This window comes from Eretmochelys imbricata, chromosome 4, assembly GCF_965152235.1.
Source record: "Eretmochelys imbricata isolate rEreImb1 chromosome 4, rEreImb1.hap1, whole genome shotgun sequence".
Taxonomy (NCBI): Eukaryota; Metazoa; Chordata; order Testudines; family Cheloniidae; genus Eretmochelys; species Eretmochelys imbricata.
In genome coordinates, this window is record NC_135575.1 from 32,210,090 (window position 1) to 32,233,561 (window position 23,472).

The window sequence follows — 23,472 nt, forward strand, 5'->3', positions numbered from 1 at the left end:
TTCAACAAGGGTCGGTAGCTTCATCTATGGAAGCTTGACTCCCGCTGACGAAGCGCTGTCCGTGCTGGCGCTTTTCATCCTTAAAACTTTTGTCATTCAGAGGGGTGTTTTTTCACACCCCGAGGGACAAAAGTTTTAACAATGAAAGTGCCAGTGTAGACAAAGCCGCAGTCTCATTGCAAGTCAATAGGATGTCAGCTCCCAACTCACTTTTCAAAATAAAACTCAGGTTCTTAGGCATATTTGAGAATTTTACCCCATGACTTTTTCGGAGATCTAATTTAGCCCTCTGACTTCTTATATGTGATGCTGATGTAAATCAGAGGTGTGTTATTATTTTTCTTTTTTTTATTAGCAGATGGACCATATCTTCAAATCATAGAACAGCCTAAACAGGTAAGAGGAATACTGCATTTTGAAAATCTTTTGGGTAGCTGTGGCAGCATATTGTCTGAGTACAGCTGTAATCCAAGATGGAGGGATACTAAATAATGTTGTTATTCACCTCCATTGATATTCACCTTTTCTTGTCAACTGTTGGGAATGGGCCACATCCACCCCAATTGAATTGGCCTTGTTGGCACCGACCGCCCACTTGGTAAGGCAACTCCAATCTTTTTGTGTGCTGTATATTTATCCCTGCTTACTGTATTTTTCACTCCATGCATCTGATGAAGTGGGTTATAGCCCACGAAAGCTTATGCCCAAATAAATTTGTTAGTCTCTAAGGTGCCACAAGGACTCCTCATTGTTTTTGAATAAAGTGTCTCATTGTAAAGCATTTTGAACTAATAAGAATTGTGGTGCATTATTAGCAGGGTTCTGTTTTCTTTTTTACGCTTTTATAGCAAGGTTGTTTCCTGTTTTGTTCTGTTCTTATCTCTTGTCATCTGTCTGGAAGTGTCACAGGACAAAAAAATTCTGAGGGTTATATTAAATGTATTTTATTAAAGGTAGAAAACATTTCCATCTAGGAAAGAGCCTTAAAATAGGTTATGAGAGGAAAATATCCCAATGTATGAAACAAATATGAGTCAATGAAATATTTCTGGAAAATTTGTAGGGTTTTTTTTCATATTTCTTGCTAAAATGAAAAATAAAAATAACATATATAATGGCCCTTTTCCGCACTCTTTTCAAAATCCTTGCAAGAAATTTTAACTCATAATTTGTATAGCCCTGTGGGATTCCTTTTGTCACACGCTTGGTAACGCTGAATATCCCAAGAATAAATTAAGGTAATTTTGGGATGCAATTTTTGTACAAGTGTAACACCGACAGACCCCAGTTGTCAGCAGGTGGGATCAAACCTGGAACTTCAGTGCATGAGTCTCTACTGCATGAGCTAGAAGCCACATGGCTCTTGCTAAGGCTGTAGTAGACTCATTAATCTCTAAGTGGTCTCGGTGCCACTAGAGGGGACAGAACACCACATCCAGGAGGTGTATGGGTTACACAAGCACAGAACAGCACTACTTTTCACTCTTCTGTCAGTATGATTTTCATCTCACTGCACTACTTGGGCTTCATGCAGGTAAAGTGTATGGGAATTGCTGGGGATGGAAACCACCTTCCCACCCAGGGCAAAGGTGCAGAGTGCTCACTGTGATTGATACTCCAGCCTCTCTGTTGGAATTGTGGCTTCAGCCCTTCTAAGGCATTTGCACATAATCCTACATCCAGTGATTCCTCCCTTGGCCAATACAATACTGAAACCCTTTTCCTACCCCTCCCACACAGTCACATACAAGGCCAGATTGTGATGCTCTTGGGTGGGTGCATAGGGAGATGGAAGTGACCAAAGATTGCTCCACCCCGGGCATACCCCATGTAAAGGCCTGTCACAATACAATCTGTGCACTCGGGAATGCAGTGACTGCTCACTCCATGCACATCTAAAAACATACATCAGCCCAAAGGAAGTTGGGGGAAGGTGGGTCCCTGACCCCACCCCTAGCTTTGCACTGGGCTGGCCTGGCACACCAGGGGGGTGCATGCTACACTCAGTGAAGCGTGCATGCTCTGTGCACCAGGAGCTCTGGGAGCAATTCTGCTTCTCATGTGGTTCTGAATCATCCCAAACGCCAGGCTGTGCCTTAAATACATGATTGGGTCTACAGTGTGCAATGGCTGTAAAATGGCCAACCCCCCCATGGCTCCCATTGTAGAGAGGCCCCAAGGCGCACCAGACAATTTAAGGTTTGTAGTGTGGCTGTGCAGGGTGAGCCATGGACAGAGCACTGTGCAGGCAGTCTCATCACTGGCCCCACATAGGTCAGTCATGGGGGCAGGACAATGCCGGGTAGGGAAGGTTATACAGGCAATTACATGGATCCAGCGGCCTTGGCAGTTTGCAGTGGCTTTGGTGTGGCTGTTCTGCAGCCCTAACCCTAGATTCAGGAATGAATTTCAGACCTGGCTCCCACAACCCCAACCCCTACTTGGGCACTTCACAGGCAGAAAGCCCAATTGCTCTGCCTTAATGTGTTGAAGTGAATTTTAACCTTAGTGTTTCATGAGTATCAGTCTGTTCTGTGGGTATGTGAGTGAAAGTCAAACATTGTATGAGGCACAAGTATTTAAACAGCAAAGTCTTTAGCAGGATAGATATTGCGGAGGCTTTGAGGTTGATTACTCATTTTAAGAGCAATTGTGTGAGCGCTGTGAATAACTGTGGGCTGACAAACACTTACATTCAGATGAACCTGGTGTCAGATGTCTGCAGCTTGATCCTACCATGCAAATGTTGTCTGATTAAGGTTACAACCCAATAGTTGACATTACTTGGCAGGCTGCTGCACTTCCTAGAATCACACTGAACTCAAAAAAGCTCTGTCAATCACAGGATTGGGGCCAAAGAGGAGAAACCTTCCTGACTGAAAGTATAAGAGAGGTAGTGCCATTTGTAATACTACAGTGAAAGGTGTGTTAACGTTTCTTTGTAGTAGATCCTGCATGCATCTGATGAAGTGGGCTGTAGCTCACGAAAGCTTATGCTCAAATAAATTGGTCAGTCTCTAAGGTGCCACAAGTCCTCCTTTTCTTTTGCGGATAGAGACTAACACAGCTGCTACTCTGAAACCTGTTATTAAACACTACTCTCTCCCAAATCCCCTCTCCCAGGTGGCTTTCATTTTCAGTAGTTTTTTTCATCCCTGGTATGTCAATGACTATAGCAATGACTTAGAACCATCTTGTTTACATTTCTCTTTGATAGAATAAATCCTTTGAAATCTTATGTTTATTTACTTCACTGGGGTTATGCTGATTTATACATTTTGAGGATCTGACCCATGTGTATAAGCTTAACCTTAGAACCGCAGATAAATTGTGTTATCTTGGTTACGATGGTGTGGTTATTGTTGGTAAAGGCTGACTTTCCGGTGGCAATCACTGTAAGCTGGCAAAAATTTTCAGTGTCCACTCATGTTTTATGTCTAGTGTAAAAGTAATCTAATCATAAAAGTGAATTATTTTGTGCAACTGTCTTAACTTGGACACTTCCTACTCCTTTCCCTCCACTTACAGAAATAAATAAAGGGAAAGTGTTCATAAATACAGCTCACCGGATCTCATGGATTTCAGTTCACCAGGGCTTTCTGTATTTTTTAAATTGCTTTTGTTCCTATATGGAACAAATTTCTTGGAGAACTGAAGATCCCTGGAAAACTTCTTTTAGAAATACCAAAATATGATGTTCCTGAAATGAAATGTGAAATTGACATTCTTGTTGGTTTCATGGCTGCTATTCTGTAAGAGGGAGAAGAACTCTTTCTTTCCCTGCCCCCTTCACCTTCCCTTCACTGTTGGGGCTCCTATTCTATCTCTCCCCATCTCTTGACTACTACCATGATGAAGAGAGTGTCTTCACTATTCTAAATCCTTCATCCACCTTTTGACTGGTTTCTGGGGTGAAAAGGGATCTCTGCACCCACGTCCATTTTGTATAATCACAACAGCATTGGGAGAAGAGATTCCTACTGCCACTACGTGTGTGAATAAGAATAAAACTGTTTGCCACCCATTGGAAGTATCCAGAGTGTGTTTCAGGAATTAGCAGCCATAACATTTCAATTTGTCAGTGGATAGTTGTTTTAAAATGATGATTTTCAAAGGTTTTTTTGTTTTTCTTTTTCTTTTCAATCTCCACAGAGAGGGTTTCGTTTCAGATACGTGTGTGAAGGGCCTTCACATGGTGGACTTCCAGGTGCTTCTAGTGAAAAGAACAAAAAATCATACCCTCAGGTCAAAGTAAGTTCATAAATTATTATATTTAACAATATGATTGTGAGTGCCGTACAAGAAATCCTTACGTAGGATTCATTTGTACATCACCATGAATCTATTTGAAGTTATTGAAATGAACTATGTATTTCAATGCCAGTTTTTAAATTGAGAGACTGTCGTGCACATAAATAAGGCACTAGCTGGTTTTTTGTTTTTGGCAAGTGAAAATCCATCCTGTGAATTAAAAAGAATCTGCTGAATGTCTCTGGTTCTTCACAATCCAAGTTTGTGTGTTTGAACTGCTAAGTTTTTAGGAGTGGAAATTAGCACAGGGCTTCTGAAACTACTTTTTTCCCCCTTAAAAGAAGAGGTAGGTAGTTTTTCCAGATGTTTGCTTGTGCTCACTGTTGTGGTAGTGGTTGAAATCACATATTGCAGCTAGTGCTCCTGGGCCCAGGTTTTTAAAAAATGGCTGCCTAAAGTTAAGCTCAGTGCAAAGACAGATTGACTTCAACAGGAGTTGGATCAGGCTTATAATGCAGTATTTCCTAAGCAGCTTTGTCTTTATTATTAAAAGCCATCAACCAAAGAAAAATACCTATGCTAATGCAATGTTAGGGTTGAGATTATAACAGAACTAAAGTTAGGAAACCTCCAAGTTTAGGCTCCCTCAGCAATCATGTTCTCCTTGCACTGCAGGAGAAGGATATACTATATTTTATTTGAGCTTTTTGAGCTCATGAATTAAGAGCCATTGAGGTTAGTGAAGAAAGCATTAATTTGCTCTTCACGAGGTAATATCTAATGCAGTGGTTCCCAAATTATCCTTAGCAGTACCACTCACAAAAGTCTGTATCAATATGGCAGTGTGTACTTCCTGAATTGTTCCATTAGAGATTTCCCCATTAGGAACGAGAATTAATAGCTTTTAATTCATGAGTTCTTTCTCCCTTCCTACTCCTTAGTGTGCTAAAGATGAGTTTCTGTGCTGGACTGTGCTCACCATCCATTCAGGTGCATGTGCTCTGTTCTTCTGTGAATCTTGGGAGAGACTAGGATTTGGAACAACTATATCTCTACCATGAGTTAGAATGAGCATTACTCAACGTAATCAGCTCTGGCTGTTATAGCCTCGGATATTAGTCTGGTAAATTAGAAATCATAGATTTAATGTAGCCTTGCAAAGCTATTCTGAAAAGTTACCAGCCCTGGCAAAGAATCTACTCACTTTCCCTTTCACATGATGATGGTGATGAGACTATGAACAAGGTATCATTTCCTGGTTTAAATATAAAATTACTTATCTCAGTAGTGGGATCTTTTTTTCCTGGTACAAGTCACCACCCAACAATACCTTGTGGGAGAGGCTGGCAAAGGAACGAAGTCAGTTCCTCCTGGCCACTGCGTGTTAGCGCATGTTTTTGATTCAAGTTGTGCCAGTAAAGAGAGACGTGTTTCACTCCTTTTCCCATAAGCCTCCTTTGTGTTTTGCCTCCTTTAGTTTTCACAGTTGAGCTGATCTCGATGAACCCAATTGAATATTCAGGAACAATAGTCTATAAAAAATAAAGAGGGAGTGCCAGAACCTTGGGTGTGCTGCTGCGGTAGATGTGAATCACTGCTGATGTGCACAGCTGTCTGAAAGCATCTGCAAAAGCCTTGGCCAGCTCAGCGCTGGTCCAACTGCAGTAATCTATGCTGATGAGCAATAGCCCCTACAACCCATTCTGACAGCCAGAAATTGCCAAGACATAGGGGAACCCCTGCAATGCCCCCATTTGTAGAATCATAAAATTGTAGATTTTAAGGCCCGAAGAAGGAGCATTACGTTGACATAGTCTGACCTCCTGCACAACATAGGCCATAGATTTCACCCAGTTATTCCTGTATCAAGTGCAAAACTTCCAGCTGAGCTGAAGCATATCTCTTAGTGTACAGGGCTGGCCCACAACATTTTGGCACCTGAGGCAGGGAGCTCAAATGACTCCCCCATTCCCCCTCGCTGTGGCCAAAATTTTGAAAGGTCTCAATTCTGCCTTCTTCCTGTTCTACTCCTCTCATGGTATTGCTCTGCTACCTACCCTAATAAAAGAGAGCTAACAACTTAAAATGCCTTGTTCAAAAATTTTAAGTAACACTTACATTTGCCGTTCAGGCGTTTGAAAGTTAACTTTTCTTTTCTTCACTGGCATTTTTATCTGTTTGAATCATCAAACTGATGCTTTCCGTGCCTTCTTGGTTGCAAAGATTTGAACTGCTTCCTGAAGGTCCACACTCTGGGCCAGCTCATGCTCTTTTGAAATGGTTGCAGGACTGACCAGCCTCTCCTGTGTCATTGTGGAGCATAGATGTGTTTTTATTAACTTCAGCTTGGAGAAGCTGCGTTCTCCACTGGCAACTGTTACAGGAAGTGTTAGAAATATGTGCAGAGCAACAAAAGCATTTGGAAAGAGGGTGGTCATCTTATTTGTGCACATATATTCCAGAACAGCCTTTGGAATTAATCCTGCTGAAATGTATCTTGAAAGGGCTTTTAGTTCATCACCTAAATCACTCGCATCAATATCACGCATGTCGTCGGGTGTCAACACTGTCTCTAGTGCCCTGCATTGCTGGTGTAGGTCTTTTTCAGGTATAGTGAGGAGTTTTGGAATATCATACAACATCCCAAATATACTGCTGTGTTCCTTGAGCTGCATGAAACGTTCTTCAACTGACTGTACTGCACAATATAGCAACCTGGTTAAAGAATTCAACTTTGAATTGTTGTTTGGGGTCTCTTATGGGATTATCCCGTGCCTCGTAATCAAAATGTCGTCTTCTTTGGTGATTCTTGTATTGTTGAATGGGTGGGAAAATAGCTTCAGTGTGAAGTTCCTCTGTCAACTTTTGTGCATTTTTCAGAACATTTTGAAATCCCTCATCTGACCGGTAAGACTGTAGGTATGACTTTTGCTTTTTCCAGTTGTTCCATTGCTCCAGATATATCAAGGTCAACACCTTGGAGTCTCTTGCTTACAACATTTATTTCAAACAGTATGTCATGCCACCACACTAAGCCACACAGAAATTTGAAGTTATGTATGTTTCTGGTGATTCCATTTCCCTCTGCCACTGTTCTCCCATGAACAGTTCCTGTCATAGCATTATCCTCCATAATGGCAACTATGGCATCATCTATCTTCCCAATTTGGTGTTTGATAGGCTTTATCGCCTCCACTCGACTTTCCCATCTTGTGGCACTCAGTGATTTCAGTGTCAAAGAGGATGTTCCCAGATGTTGCTTCAAAATTTGCCGTTGATGAGCTGATGCAGAGAAAAATACATAGATGCTTTGAATTATATTAAAAAATTCAGCAGCCTCACTAGAAGCTGATGCTGCATCACTGACCACCAAGTTCAATGAATGAGAACTGCATGGGACAAAAAAAGCTCGAGGGTTTAACTCTCGGATCCGTGTCTGCACTCCTCTGTTCTTTCCTCTCATGTTGGCACCATTATCACAGCCCTGTTATACCAATAAAATAAAAACCAGCAGGATCTTATTAAAGGGGATAAGACAAAATGTCGCATTCATTGTGAATACAAAAAGAATCATAGTAGGCAGTCAATTATAGCTATAACATTTCATTCAGTTTCACATTCATTCACACATTCGTTCATACACACACACAGGTTCTGCAGCTGCTGTATAGTTACCAGTCATGAATGTAGCTTGAGTTCGTGGCTTGGGTTCATAGCTTGTGACAGCTAACTGGCCAGGAAAGCCGGGCACAAGGAAGAGCTGGGTCTCTGTTGGGCATGCACCGATGCCCTTCCATGTTGGCAGCAGAATGTTACCCTTCAAAGTCTTCGATCTCACCCATCCTTTTTGTAGGCTTTAGTTTGAATCCAGAGTCTATAGGTCTTGCTGTGTCACGCTGCCTCTGGGTCCGGTGTGATTGATCACCCGTCAATTGCAGACATGACTTTCAGCCTGGGACCTGGCTTTGATGTTTCTTCAATTGTACTTTTCTTCTTTTCTTTTGAGGATGGACTCCTCTTCCTTTGTCAGGGCTGTTGTCTGCATCCTCAGCCGTTGGGTGTTTACACTTTATTTCATCAGGACAGGCTGGGGCTGGAGGTTGATTCCATCATCCATAAATACTTCATTCACACATCTAAACTAAACTAATGAGATTACAGGCTGGTTTTGCAAAAATGAAGGTTGCAGCAAGCTTTTACAAAATGAAGTGAGCATTTTAAAATGGCGTTTGAATTACAATATGGACAAGTGTAAGGAATGGCAAACAGTGCACAGAAGTTACCATGTTGAAACAGTGTAAGTTTCAGTGATTTGAGCAGCAATTGGATTGAAAGTGAAACTCAATTAGCCAGTTATTGGGGTAACCGGTTTTATGAATGAATGTTGTTTCATTCATAAAACTTTGCTTATGAAGTTATATTAATAAAGTGAACAATTAACAACAATTTCATTGATAAGTTTTACATGACCTCTCATGTCAGCTATCGCAATTCCCATATCTTCCAGCTTTTTAAGAAGCACATTTGTCATACCAGCTCCTGTAGTATCATCCATGTCAATAAATTCTAGAAAATACTCTCTGACAGTCACCATTTGCAGGGACATTTTCACTACGTTCTGTTGTTGTTACAAAACGCACCATTAAAGTCATTTGTTCTGTATGGCTGATGTCAGGTGTGCAGTCCAGAATAACAGAGTAATATCTTGCTGACTCCAGATCTGCCACAATCTTCTGTTTGACTTTTGTTGCCAGGAACTGTATGATCTCATTTTGAATGGTTTTTCCAAAGTAGTGGTGTGTGTACATTTCTTGGGTGGTGACTCTTCTTAGATGCTCCTGGAGTACAGCATCAAACTCAGCCATCAGCTCCACAATTTTAAGGAAGTTTCCATTGTTTGGCACCTACAGCTGATCTGAAGTGCCACGCAGTGGTAGGTTTTGGGTAGCAAGCATTCTCACAATGGCAACGAGCCTTTTCAGAACATTTTGCCAGTAAAGAGACTCCGATGCAATCTTCTCTTGATGCTGATCATCTATGCTGGCCTTTAACCTTAGTCTCATCTCAAGCTCTTTCCACCTATGGAATGCTCTCTGGTGATTTGCTGCCTTCTCATGGCATGCCAGATTTCTAGCCAGATTTTTCCAGTCCTTTGTTCCTGTAGAACCCAGTGTGGCTGGAACACTAGACTGGAAGAGTTTGCAACAAAAACAGTATGCAGCATTCTTGGGTTTTGAGTACATAAGCCATGGTCTCTCCACTTTGTCACCATTGGGGATTTCCTGCTAGTAATGTGTTGGATGGACTCTTCTGTTTTCATTGTCTTTGGGGAACATGAAGTTTTTCACTTGTTGTGGCCCATGCAGAACAAGGAAGTCCCTCAGGCTACTGCTCAAGTGGGTCCACAGTCCTGGATCATCTAGACTTAAGGAACTAAACTTAGCAGCAGCTGTTTCTTGCACCTCCACCACACTCTTCTCTGATCTACACTTTTCTTCAGGAATGGTTACATGCATTTGAGATGGAGCTATGGATGCTGCAGTAGCTGCCAGGTCACCTGCACTCTGACTAACTGGAAGATCAGGCATCTCCTCATCACTCACATCCCCACTGGGGCCAGAAGACTCACCGTGAACGTTTGTGTCTGTGTATCTCAGGAGAGCTCCTTCCTGCTTAGATAGAAAAGCTTCCTTTGCTTTCTTTCTTTTTTCTGAATGCTGCCCCAGAGGGGCATTTTCTTCTTTCACTCATGACTGCTGTTCTGTGCCAGCTATAGTGGCTCTCAACACTCAATTGAAGGGGACAAATAAGCAGGCTGGTCGCAGGGCCTGAGTGAAGGAAGATATCAGCATCTTAAGGGCCTAACTGGCTCCTACTAATTCAGTTGACTGCCTGTTCTCCTCAGTTGGGTTCAGGGAAGCAGCAGGAAACAGGAAGCTTCCGGAGAAGCTGGTGTTAATCAGTCCAGGCTCCTGGGGGAGCTAGAGAGGTGCTATAAGAGGCTGCTCCTCCTCTCTGTCCTTGCAGCTGCTGCTGCTTTCTGTTATTCCCTCTCACCTTTTCTCCTGCCTGCCTGCCTGTTATGTCTCTTGTGCCCTCCTTCCTCCAGCACAGCACTCCACCATCTCTGTGGATCTAGAGCAGAGAGACTACATATGCACCAGCAGCAGACATAATTTTCTACACTCTGGGTCCTAGTGGCACCCCCCACAGTCTGGCACCTGAGGCGGCCTCCTCTGTTTGCCTCATGGTAAGGCCAGCCCTGTTGTTATTTGTCTACACTGCAAATTTAACTTTGGTTAGCTCACCCCCATTAACTAACTCCAGTTAAAATAGCTTTGAATACATAGTGACTTGGTTTTTAACTCTGGTTAATGGCTCAAGTTAAAATCCATTGGTGTGCCTGGGGTTGAACTGGAACTGTTAACTGAGTTAAAAGCCAAGTTGCCATGTCTGCACTGATTTTTTTTTGCACAAGTTAGCACTCACGGATCTGGCACTTTAAGTCTATAAGAAATAGAAATCGGTAACATTTGTATTGTAAGACAAAAACTCGTGTGTGTGTGTGTAGCCTTACATTGTATGGCATTATATTTTTATATGTACTGTTATAGTTTTAACAGCAACAATAATAATAGCATTTACAGAGTATATTACATTTTCAAAGCACAGTATAGTTTATTATTTAATTATTTGTGTGTATCTACAGTGTAGGGTATGAATATTAGACATATTACAGTAAAGTTGGATTTCAGAGCTACCTAAAGCTACACTGGAGAGCTACCAGTAATACAATCTAAAAATCTACAATAATTTTAACTTGTGTCTACTTAATACAAAGAATTTAACATAGGAAAACGATGATATATAGAACTCTACTGCTGCCATCCGAAAGCTGTTGAGCTTCATATTCATGATTACAGTTTTGTCATCTGGAGAAAAAAGGAGAGAATACATACTGTGCTGATCACTGAGTATAAGGGGCTATGCACGCCCTGCAAGGTGTTCTTACAAAGTAGTGGTAACCACCACAAGAATGAAACTTGATTGGCTTGTGTCATGACACCTGTTTGGCCTATGTTATCGTCAGTTCATTGAGACATCTGAATAGCGTTATTCATAATTTTTCTTTACATACTTTATACATTTGGAACGAAAGACTTTACAAGAATAGTCTACACAAAATGTCCTTCTGCCTTCTTTCATGTTTATTGCTCAGGGAGATCCTGCAACAGAATCCATGCCGATGGACCTGTAAGTTCATTTGGACCTGTGTGTTATTCTTTGAAGAGCCTGACCCAGTTGTGGATGCTATAAGATAATGTGCTGAAAAGTGAAAATACTAGAAAGCTTTCTAATTTTAGTTGTCTGGGATTATTGTAATTTACAGCCCGATTCAGGAAAGTGTTCCTCTGGAAGTCAGTGGGATTTTAGCATGTACTTAATTTTAAGTCTTAGTAGGTGGTTTCCATGGGAATTCACAGAACAATAAAGCTACTCAGGTAATGTGCTTCCCTGATGAGGAAAGGAAAAATATATTGGGTTTTTTTGGTAGAAATTAAATTCTAGAATGATTGATTACTGATTAATATTAAGAACACATGTTAAAAAATAATTAAAGTTACTCTTTATTCCCCAATTGCTTTTAAATGAAATGATCAATATTCAAGCATGAACATAACTTGTTATAATAAGTCTTTGTTTCCTTTAAAGCAAAACGCATTGGACCAAATTCGTCCAAGGCTGAAATCAATGAGAGTTGCATCCATTATTGCCAGGACTGAATTAGAGCCATTGACTTCCTTTCGGCCAAAATTGCCAAACCTGGTTTCTTCTTCGAGTGCCTGCTCATGTCAATTCCATTCTATGTCTGTGTGCGCCCATGTGCACAGTCAGAGATTTTTGCCTTAGCAGGACCCGTAGGATCGGCTATAGCGCCCTCTTGAGTTCCGTGTTCTTGCACTGGTATATTAGGTGCTGCTGACCCGATGCCCTCTCAGTTCCTTCCTACCGCCCATGACGGTTGGTTGGAGCACCTTGTCTGGCATCACAAGAGCATTAGCAGTTCTTACAGTCTATGGTTCTGTCTCCTTTGTTGTTAGTTGATAGGTATTTAGTTCGACCTTTAAGTTAAGTGTTAGAGTAGTTGTTCAGGAGTTAGAGTGATTGGCCCAGCCAGGGACCCATCTCCAACTTCTGGGAGCAGCAGGGGGTTCTGGCCCCTTGTAGGGTCATCCGTGCCCGAAGCAGGCCCAGTGGAAAGGCCGATCGGCACTGCAGACATCAAACCATGCCCCGGCATCTAAGGGCAAGCTAGTTATGGGGCTGCCCACTAAAACAGCAGAGCATTCCCAATCCCTGGACCACAGGTGTTGGTCCGCATCACCGCAGCTTTGGTCCCTGATTAGAAAACACAGGTCCCTGAAGCCAAGGTCTCTGCCTGCAAGGCACAGGACACCTGAGTCACAACGCCAATCCCCGTACCCATTGTACTGTCAGGCATCCCACCAGAGTTCGCCACTTCACAGATCTCCATCACTTAGGCGGTCTCCCAGGCGTCAATCCCCCTTGGTGTGGGATCGTTCCCAGTTGCAACACCAGTCTCCAGCTCCCTGGTACCACTCTTTGTGCAACATTGGTCCTCACCCTGTCCTTACCGGTCACCAAAGAGGGGCAGTTGGCAGACTCAGGCATCTATGGCTCCTCTCTGGTCACCAGAAGGGCAATGGTCCAAGCCTGAAGGGGAGTTCAGCCCCTCATCTATAAAAGGCAAAATGCCACTGACCCACAAGAGCAGTGCGGCTCCTGCAGCGGTGGCATGGAGGTAGGGGCAATGGCCTGCTCAGTGGCAGTACTGGAACCCATGGGGGGTACCTATTATGCCGGTCCTGTACTCCCACCATTCCTCCCAGGCTGCATCAGACAAGCTGCCCCGGCACAGCTGGCACCCGAGTCAGCACAGTGCCAAATCCGATGCAGGGGCAACACAGTGGGCCCCAATGAGCAAGAGGCAGCCGCCCCTCCCCCTGCCATGCGATCATCTTCTTCGTCTCCGGACAAAGCGGTGGCGGGCCCCTCGCTAACGAGCAGTGCCCCCGACGACTTCCGGGAGCACCAGGCCCTGCTCAAAAGAGTGGCTGCCACACCTGAACTTGGAGGTTGAGGAGTTAGCGGAGGAGTCCAACAACTTCGTTAATGTTATACCCTCCTCCACCCTGGGCTGGATCGTATTGCCCTTCCACCCACAGGTCCTTAAAATTGCCTAGTCGGTGTGGCAGACCCCCTCTTCCATTCTGCTTACCTCCAAGAAAGTGGAAAAGAAGTACTATATCCCCACAAAGGGGTTTGAGTACCTGTACACCCATCCTCCAGAGGGATCCTGGTCGTATCTGCCGTGAATGAAAGGGACAGGCGAGCAACATGCCAAAAAATAAAGACGCCAAGAGGCTGGACTTGGTTGGCCGGAAAATTGATTTGACAGCCAGCCTGCAAGTTTGGGTGTCTAACTATCAGGCCCTGCTAGGCAGGTACAGCTTCAAACTGTGGGACTCCATTAGCAAGTTTAAAGAGGGCCTTCACAGGACCGAGCCAAGGAGTGAGCCGTCTTGGTGGACGAGGGCAAAGCGGTGGCGAGAGGCGCCTTCCAGATGACCTGGGATGCTATGTACTCAGCGGCCAGGGTAGTCACCTCTGCGATGGTCATGAGATGCAGCTCTTGGGTATAGTCCTCTGGGCTGTCCCAGGAGATGGAGACTACCCTTAAGGACCTTCTGTTTGAGGGAGCCGTGCTCTGACCGACGCACAGCTCTACAGCCTTAAAGACTCCCATGCCACCCTCCGTTCCTTGGGCCTTCACACCCCTCAGCAGGCTAGAAAGCCTTTCTGTCCGCCTCCGTTGAGGTCCTGGGGTGTCTCCTGGTCCATCTCCTACAGGAAGAAGGACAGAGACAAAAGATTTTAATGGCTTCACCTTTCATCTTCCTGTTCCTCTGCCCAGCTTGGTTCTTCCAGAGGCCAAGGAAGCCAGAAGCAGGCGTTATGAGGATGCACCCGAGGATGGCGCCCCAGTCACTTCCCAGGATCCTCCCCCCTTTCCTCAACCGCCTCTACTCCTTCCGGTCAGCCTGGACGTGGCTGACCTCGGACCGTTGGGTGCTCGACATAATATCTTCACCCTGCAGTTCGTGGCCGACCCTCCCTCCCACTCCCCTTCCCCGTCCCTCTTCAGATACCCTTCTCACGAGCAACTCCTTGTTCAGGAAGTCGAGAGCCTCCTATGCCTGGGGGCAGTAGAGGAGGTCCCTCCAGACTTGAGGAAAAAAGGGTTCTACTCCCGCTATTTCCTAATCCCAAAAGCAAAAGGGAGCCTCAGACCCATTTTAGACCTGCGCCACCTCAACAAGTCTCTCAGGAAGTTAAAGTTTCACACGGTCTCTCTGGCCTCCATTATTCCCTCCCTGGATCCAGGAGGCTGGTATGCTGCCCTCCACTTAAAGGACTTATATTTCCATTTTCCTGGGGCACAGGCATTTCCTCCATTTTGTGTTGGGCCACTGCCATTTTCAATTCACAGCACTGCCCTTCCATCTCTCGGCAGCCGCAAAAGTGTTTACAAAGCGCATAGAGCCAGTGGCTGCTTATCTGAGGCTCTGAGGGATGCAAATGTATCCATTCCTCGACGACTGGCTAATAAAGGGCTGGTCCCGGCATCAGGTGCAGCGGCATCTCAGTCTGATTTGCTCCACCTGTCACAACCTGGGGCTGTTGATAAACGAGAAAAAATCAACCTTAATGCCTGTACAATGCATAGAGTTTATTGGAGCAGTCCTTGACTCTACTCAGGCCAGTAGAGTCTTCTTCCCCGAAGCTCAGTTCCAAGCCCTGGCAGACCTGATCTCATGCAAGCTTACCCTCTCACCACCGCTCTCACGTGCCTACGATGATTGGGCCACATGGTGGCCTGCACTTAGGTAGTCCAGCACGCGCAGCTCCACCTAGACCGCTACTGTTGTGGCTGGTGTCGGTCTATGTCCCCAATAGACACAGCCTGGACTGTGTGGTCAGGGTCCCAGTCCACATATTATCGTCCCTCACATAGTGGTGAAATCCTGCATCAGGGTTGGAAGAAGCCACACAACTCCCCGAGGCCAGGAACGCTTTGGCAGATTGCCCTCAGCAGGACCTTCTCATCCCGTCACGACTGGTCTCTCCATCCGGAAGTGGCCAGCTTCATCTTCCATAGGTGCAGAACTCCCCAGGTGGACCTGTTCGTGTCCAGGCAAAACAGGAAATGCCACGTTTTCAGCGCAATTCGGGGGATCGACAGAGGCTCCGAGCCTGATTGGACACTTTTCTGCTTCTGTGGTCGGGGGCTCTGTTGTACGTCTTCCCTCCGGTGTCGCTGATTCACAGAGTCCTCATGAAAATCAATCAGGAGAAGGTGAAGGTAATCCTCATAGCACCGGCTAGGCTGTGCCAGCATTGGTTCAGCGTGCTGCTGGACCTCTTAGTGGCTGTTCCATTATGGCTGCTGCTCAGGCTGGACCTGCTGTCCCAAAACCATGGCAGTCTTCTGCATCTGAACCTGGCCGCACTGCACCTGATGGCTTGGCTGCTACATGGTTAAATGCGGAGGAGCTGGAGTGCTCAGGGCCTGTTGGGCAGCAGAAAGCCCTCCACCACAGCGACTTACCTGGCCAAATGGAAGCGGTTCACTTATTGGACCTTGGACAAAGGCAGTCTACCTGAGCGGGTCTCGCTGCAGTTGATCCTGGACTACCTTCTGCATCTCAAGCTGCAAGGCGTGTCCCTTTTCATCTGTCAAGGTCCACTTGGCTGCTATTTCGGCCTTCCGTCCACTGCTCAAGGGCAGGTCAGTTTTCGCCCAGGACATAACTGCCATGTTCCTCCAGGGCCTTGAGTACCTCTGCTTGCACATCAGGGACCCCATTCCACCCTGGGACCTGAATCTTGTGGTGTCACAGCTCACAGGACCCCCTTTGAGCCTTTGGCTTCCTGCTCTCTCCTTCTCTTGTCCTGGAAGGTCCCGTTCCTAGTTGCAATAACATCCACCCGCTGGGTCTCCAAGATGAGGGCGCTTACCCTAAACAGTCTTATGGAACCACCCTAAACGGTCTTCTGAAAAGACCGGGTCCAGCTGCGGCCACACCCGGCTTTCCTGCCCAAGGTGATCTCGCAGTTTCATACGGGCCAGGACATTTACTTGCCTGTCTTCTTTCCAAAGCCGCGTAAGGAGGAGGAGGAGGAGCATCTGCAGCATTCCCTACATGTCAGGAGAGCACTAGCCTTTTACACTGAAAGGACCAAGCCATTCTGCAAGTCAATGCAATTGTCATCACAGTGGCCAACAGGATGAAAAGTCATCCAGTGTCTGCTCAAAGAATTGCTTCTTGGATCACTGCCTATATTCACTGCTGCTTTGATTAGGCAAAGATGCCACCTCCAGCAATTGTCACCACCCACTCAACCAGTGCGCAAGCCTCTTCGGCAGCTTTTCAAGCCCAAGTGCCTATCCAGGACATCTGTAGGGCGGCCACCTGGTCAGCCATCCACGCGTTCATGGCCCATTACGCATTTACCCAACAGACCCAGGGATGATGCAGAGCAGTATTGTAAGCCGCTAAACTGTGGACTTTGAGCCCACTTCCAAAGACACTGCTTGTGAGTCTCCTAGAATGGAATCGACATGAGCAAGCACTCGAAGAAGAAAAAATGGTTACCTACCTTTTTGTAACTGTTGTTCTTCGAGATGTGTCGCTCATGTCCATTCCATTACCTGCCCTCCTACCTGTTGTGGGTTGCCGGCCAGAAGGAACTGAGAGGGCATAGGATCAGCAGCGCCTAATATACCGGCGCTTGAGCGCAGCATTCAAGAGGGCGCTACAGCCGACCCTATGGGTATCGCTAAGGCAAAAATCTCCGACAACTGTGCATGTGGGCATGAACATTCCCAATGGAATGAACATGAGCAACATATCTCAAAGAACAACAGTTACAAAAATGTAGGTAACTTTTTATTTTTTAAGCTGAGCACCTAACTCTGTAATTTGGCACCCAAATAAATTGATTTTCAGAGGAGCTGAAGACCTGCAGCTCCCACTGACTTCAATCAAATTAGGAAGTCATTTATATTTAGATGTAGAAGTATGTACGCAGTTGAATAAATTTTAAGGAACCCAAATTTTAGGGACACTTTCAACTGAAAATATCACACTGTGGCCTAAAAATGTTTTACTTCTAAGTAACAGCTAAGGCTGTGCAAATCCTGCAAACACCTACACAAGTGAGTAACTTTACACCCAGATATAATGGAATTACTCACATGTGTAAAGTTACTCACATTTTGAAGTTTTTTCAGAACTTCGGCCAAATGTTGCTATGACTGAAAGAGATGTGAAACAAGGGGTGGCTTCCCAATTTTTAGTTTATTGACTTCATGCATTTCACAGCACTTTGTATAGTTAGTTTTGCTGTTTGGTCTCTCTAATCAGTAAGTCAGTTTCACTTGCTTGTATGAGGTACAGAAAAACATCTTTAAAATAGGAAAATGTGATTTGTAAAGCATAAAAACTGCTGAGCAGACTCATGGAGCTGTGAAGCAGTTGAAACTACTTTCAACTTACGTTTTGAAATTCACTAGCTCTCAAGATGTCCCTTTAATCTCTAAAACAAATCTGTCTCTTAAACAGAAACATCAGATAAATGTGACTGTGCAGCATTTTTAACTTTATCAGATTAGGTGAACTGAACACTGCTTCCCTATGGTGGATGCACAGCAAATTCTGCAACTATACTCTTCCTGGGACTCCTTATTTTCTTTTTCTTGTCTTTGATAGTAATTGGCTCCTTAGAAACCAAATATTTAGTAATTTCCTTGTTAAACAATAGGCTTGGGTTTTTTTAACTGTACATTTAGTGACATTTAGATATTCTTGTAACAGCTGAACACATCCTTCTTGCCACATTTTATTTTATCTTTCTTGTTATGTTGGCACAAATCACTGTAGTATCTGAATGTCTCTAGATGTTCAGCACCGATACATTTTGTATAACTTTCTAGAAATAATGTACTGGTCAGTAATTAATGTCTGTGGCTGTTTTTGGAGTTCTTAGTGGAAAAAAATTGACAAATACATATGCAACTGATCTATTACCAGATATAACTTAGAATTAATTGTGAAGTACTGTGAACAGTGTCCACGATTCAAGAAGGATGTTGAAAAATTGGAGAGAGTTCAGAGTAGAACCGTGGGAGTGGTTAAAGGCTCAGAAACCATGCCTTAAAATGAGAAAGTCCAGGAGCTCAAGCTGTGTATTTTATGAAAGAGAAGATAATGGAGTGATCTGTTTATTTTATCAAAGAGAAGATTATAGGGTGACTTGCATCAAACTCTGTAAGTAGCTACATAGGGAACAAAACTTTTGACAATGGGCTCTTCAATCTAGCAGACAAAGGTATAACAGGATCCAGTTGGTGGAAGTTGAAGGTAGACAAATTCAGACTTGAAATAAGGCACACATTTTTACCATTGAGCGTAAATAACCATGGGAATAACTTACTCCGAGGTTTGTGGTGGATTTTCCATCATTGGCAGTTTTTAAATCAGGAGTGGATGTGTTTCTAAAATATATGTTCTAGTTCAAACAGGAATTAATTTGGGGAAGTCTATCGCCTGTCTTATGCCGAAGGTCAGACCAGATGATCACATTGCTCCCTTCTGGCTTAATGATCTAACAATCTATATACAAGTTACGTTTTAGAGAACTTTGGCTTCTCTCCCTATGCAGATTACAAAGACTGTGTTGAGCTGAGTGAACCGTTTGAAGATTACAATCTTGATACCACGTAGTTAAATGTTCTGCTTTCAGATGTTCTGGAAAGTCCTTAAAACCCAGCAGCGCTAGATACAGTTTCCCTGTGGTTTGAACAGCTGATACAGAACTGTCTTGAGCAATTTTGACACAAATACGGAACATGCACGTTATTTATTATTTATCATTTATATAGCAATATAGATACACAATGCACCTTATAACAGTGAAAATGCATATGTCAAAAAGAGGAAATAATGTGTCCTAGAGAGTTATTAATCATTATCGTCATCATCATCATACTTGGGACATAAGTAGCAATTTTCATTCTCAAATCATTTTGTAAATGTTAATTAATCATCATACCTCTTTGAGGTTGACAAGTAGGTATTATCACACCCATTTAACAAACGAGGAAGATGAGGCAGTGTGACTTGGTCAAGGCTGTAGGTTGATTCACTATCAGAGCTGGGGTTAGTTCATGTGAGCTAGACATATGTTTAGACCACATCACGCTCTCAAACTAGAGGCATTTTTATTGTACGGTACAGGTAAAACAAGTAGCAGACAAGTGGTTTATGAGAGGATTTTCACAGACACATGCTTCCTGGAAACTGGTTAGCTTTAAGTAGTGAGTAGGAGGGAGTCGTGTGGGAGTGCACTTGGCAAATGTTGAGACTGTTCCAAGTGTAATGGGCTCAAGAAGAGCTAAAGGAAACAAAAAAAGTAAGCAACACATGTTAGATTGGTGAAATAATGGTGAGTTCTGATTATCAGTCTTATCAATACAAGAAGCTGAAGTAATTTAGTCATCACTCTTACTGTACAGTAGAACCAACATTTACAAACTCGTTGAGGATTGAGGAATTCATCAAATCAAAAAGTTCATAAAATTGAAAATACCAAAAATACAGTAGGTGCAGTGAGTAACTGCAGCATGGTTTACTGCATCACTTTCTTCTTGTCTTTCTAACCACTGCAAAGTGATTTCCAGTGCATTTCAGGCCTGAGAATGTGATGGGATGTCAAGATGTTCTTCATCAACCTCACTTTCGTTATATGATTGTTATTTTTTCCTTCAGGAAGAATGGTTTGTAGAACTGGTTGTTTGTCTGACTGGTTTGTGTATGCTTATCCTTCAGTATCCTGGTTGATTAAATATACAAGTTCACCTGAGGCTAAATGTGAGAAAAGACTTCTTGATAAACTGGTTAGTTAATTAAGTGAAACTGTGGGAAGGGCGTTTAAGAAACAATGGGTATGGGTTTGAAGATTTTACACTAAGTATAATTTAAAATATGTAGATAACTGATAATCAGCTGGTAAACTCATCTTATGAGAGCAGCTAGTCAGAGATGTGAATGATGTCATGGATAAAATAAAGCCCTTATAAAATTGCTATTTGAGCAGTGCTTTTTAATTTGTACAATTTCTGTGGCATCACTTATTTTTATAACCATAATTTTTAACATTGTGTCAGAAAAAAAGATGTTGTAAGAAGCTAGGAGACAGAGTTCTATACAATTCTGCACCAGTGGTCCTACACACTCAGTTTACCATTATCCCAATCCCGCAGAAACTTATGCATGTGCTTATCTTTTTTTCTCATGTGTAGTTCAGTGGAACTATGCATGTGAGTAAAAAAAAACAAACCATGTGCATTCGTATTTTCAGAACCGGGCCTTGTGTGTGAAGTGGAAGATGGTCCGGTTGTTAGGGTGCTATCCTGAAACCCAGATTCAATTCCCTGCTCTGTCACAGATTTCCTCTGTGATCGTTGGGGAGTCTCTCTGCCCCTCAGTTCCCCATCTGTAAAATGGGGACAGTACTTCCTTGTCTGACAGGGGTGTTGGAAGGATAAATGTGTTGATTGTGAGTACTAAGATACTATGGTAATGGAGGCTATTGTAAGTGCCTCAGATCGATGCAGTTTTTTGAGCCAGTGTAGAATACTTTCTTATGAATATTGAATGAATTCCATGCCAAATGTCTGTCTGTAAAACCTCTGCCAACGGGGATTATTAGAATGAGAACACAGCATTGTAAAGAAAATGCAGTCATCTATATAATATTTCAATCTTAACTTTTTGAGAGCACTTTTACATTCAGCAAAACAATGCACTTTCTTAATGCTAAATACATACCATTTCGCTGAACTTCTTAACATGCTTTAATGTCTACTGAGAATGCAATCTACTGAATGAATTTAACCTACTTAGCGCAAAAGGCCAAAGTGAAATATTTACTTTATTTATTTTCTGAAAAATGGGTATAAGTGCCTCTCTTGAACTGTTTTTCTCATTATTTCTGTTTACACTCCTGCTATTTGTATGTTGAGTTTAATTTATTTTTGTTGCATTTAATTTGAAAAAAATAAAACAGTTAGTAAATGGATTGATAAAACTCTCCTCTTTGGTGATACGGGACAATCATTTTATCTTGTTTGTATTTTACGAAGGAAGGAATGAAAACATACGTGTTGTATGCAAATTTGTTTGTGCTCAGATATCAAAGTGACAGAAAATACCTACTTAGATTAATGATGATGTTCTGTTTTTTTTAAAATATTTGTTATGCTTGTTTACAGATCTTCAATTATGTTGGTCCTGCAAAAGTAATTGTCCAGTTAGTTACTAATGGAAAAAGCGTACACCTGCATGCCCACAGCTTGGTGGGTAAATATTGTGAGGAAGGAGTATGCACAGTTAATGCAGGACCGAAGGATATGGTAGTAGGGTGAGTACACTGATATATTTGGCAAAGCTAGTGGGCAGAGAATCGAGTATAAAAACTGTAACTGGTGAGACGAAAATTGTAAAGGTAAACCATTAAATGGAGCATTAGTCCTTCACTTTCTGCTATGTACTTTGCTCATACCTTAAAATGGAAAAATAAATGTGGTCTCAGTTTATCCCTATTTAGAAGACACTGACATGTAGGAGATAGAGGGTATATTTTGGAATTATAAGAATCTGGAAAAGTTAAAGAGATATAAGCAAATAATTTTTAATATGATTTTTGGAGATCTGCAAACAGGCACCTTCCAGGTGCAATCCAGATCTGTATTAAAAGTTTATTTAAAAATGTATTTAGAACTGGTCAGAAAATGGGTATGGCAGAATTGTAAAATTTTTCTTGACCTCTTGTTACAGTTTTCATTAGTTTTCCATTTTCATTTAAATTTGCCAATCATCTCTTATAGTAATCCATCAGAGCAGAAAAAGAATTAAGAAAATAGAAGTTAGTAAAATGGAAATTAAAACAAGACAAGTATAAACATAAGAACATTAAATAACTAAAACTGTTTAATCAATAAAGATCATACTAAAATAACAGTCTGGTCTTGGTTTAAAAGAGTAAATGTTAATATCACTATACGATACTCAGGCTAATGTCTGATTTCAGGTGTGTATCAGGTTTCAAGGAGGCTCTTAGTTGTGAGTTTTACTCCCATGATCTCCTGAATGTCTTTCTTAGTGAAGATGATGAAGTCTAAAAAGTAGAGAGGGAGTGAGACTTCTTTTAAATGCTGTAACTTTTTGATGTTAAAGAGCAGTGTGCTAACTTGGCTTGTTGTAGGCGTTTAAATAGTTTTATCTGAAATAATCCTTTGGCATGTTTCCTATTAAACTTCTGTGTAGTTTCTCATATGATATTTAGAAACAGCCTTTCTGTCCTCAACTGACCCATATGAAAATTGGAATATCGACTTCATTCCATGCTAGTTCCAGAACTAATTGATCATTTTTAAATGTGCCAACAGCTCTTTTGAAACATACGTCTTATATTTTGGACATTTTCACTCAACTTGATATCTGGGAAAAAAAAACAGGGGTCCTTGTGGCACCTTAGAGACTAGCAAATTTATTTGGGCATAAGCTTTCATGGGATTCATTTATACCTGTTTACTGTATTTTCCACTCCATGCATCTGATGAAGCGGGTTATATCCTGCGAAAGCTTATGCCCAAATAAATTTGTTAGTCTTTAAGGTGCCACAAGGACTCATTGTTTTTACTGATACAGACTAACATGGTTACCCCTCTGAAACTTGGTATCTGCAGTGTTTCACTGAAAGCCTAATAAAAACCATACTAGTAAATTTCTTATCCTTTGGAAATCGTTGCACTGTTTTTAGCTTGCTCCCGTAATCCTCTAGGACTCTGATTTAGCTTATCTGAATAGGATTTTTGCACAGTAGTTAAAAAATATAGAAGACCACTAGGGTTCTTTAAAATCTAACTCTTCTCCCTACAGAATTCATGAGTTTGAACATCTCTGGTTATGACATTACCAAGATAGAGCACACATAGATAATGAGAGCCAAATTTTCAAATATTGTTTCCTCGGTTGTATCCACAACATGAACACATGCACAAAATCAGTAACT

At 42.6% G+C, this 23,472-nt stretch overlaps 1 protein-coding gene across 3 annotated transcripts in view; it reads left to right on the plus strand.

Moving 5' to 3' along the window:
• NFKB1 (nuclear factor kappa B subunit 1) overlaps window positions 1-23,472 on the plus strand; it is a 94,399-nt gene that overhangs the window by 30,100 nt on the left and 40,827 nt on the right. For 2 of the 3 annotated variants that reach the window (XM_077815079.1, XM_077815078.1), the window contains exons 4-6: window positions 356-396; window positions 4,153-4,251; window positions 21,671-21,819. In XM_077815079.1, coding sequence (XP_077671205.1) covers window positions 356-396; window positions 4,153-4,251; window positions 21,671-21,819 — 289 coding nt within the window. The remainder of the gene's footprint in view (window positions 1-355; window positions 397-4,152; window positions 4,252-21,670; window positions 21,820-23,472) is intronic. The other variant, XM_077815077.1, reaches the window with a different exon arrangement.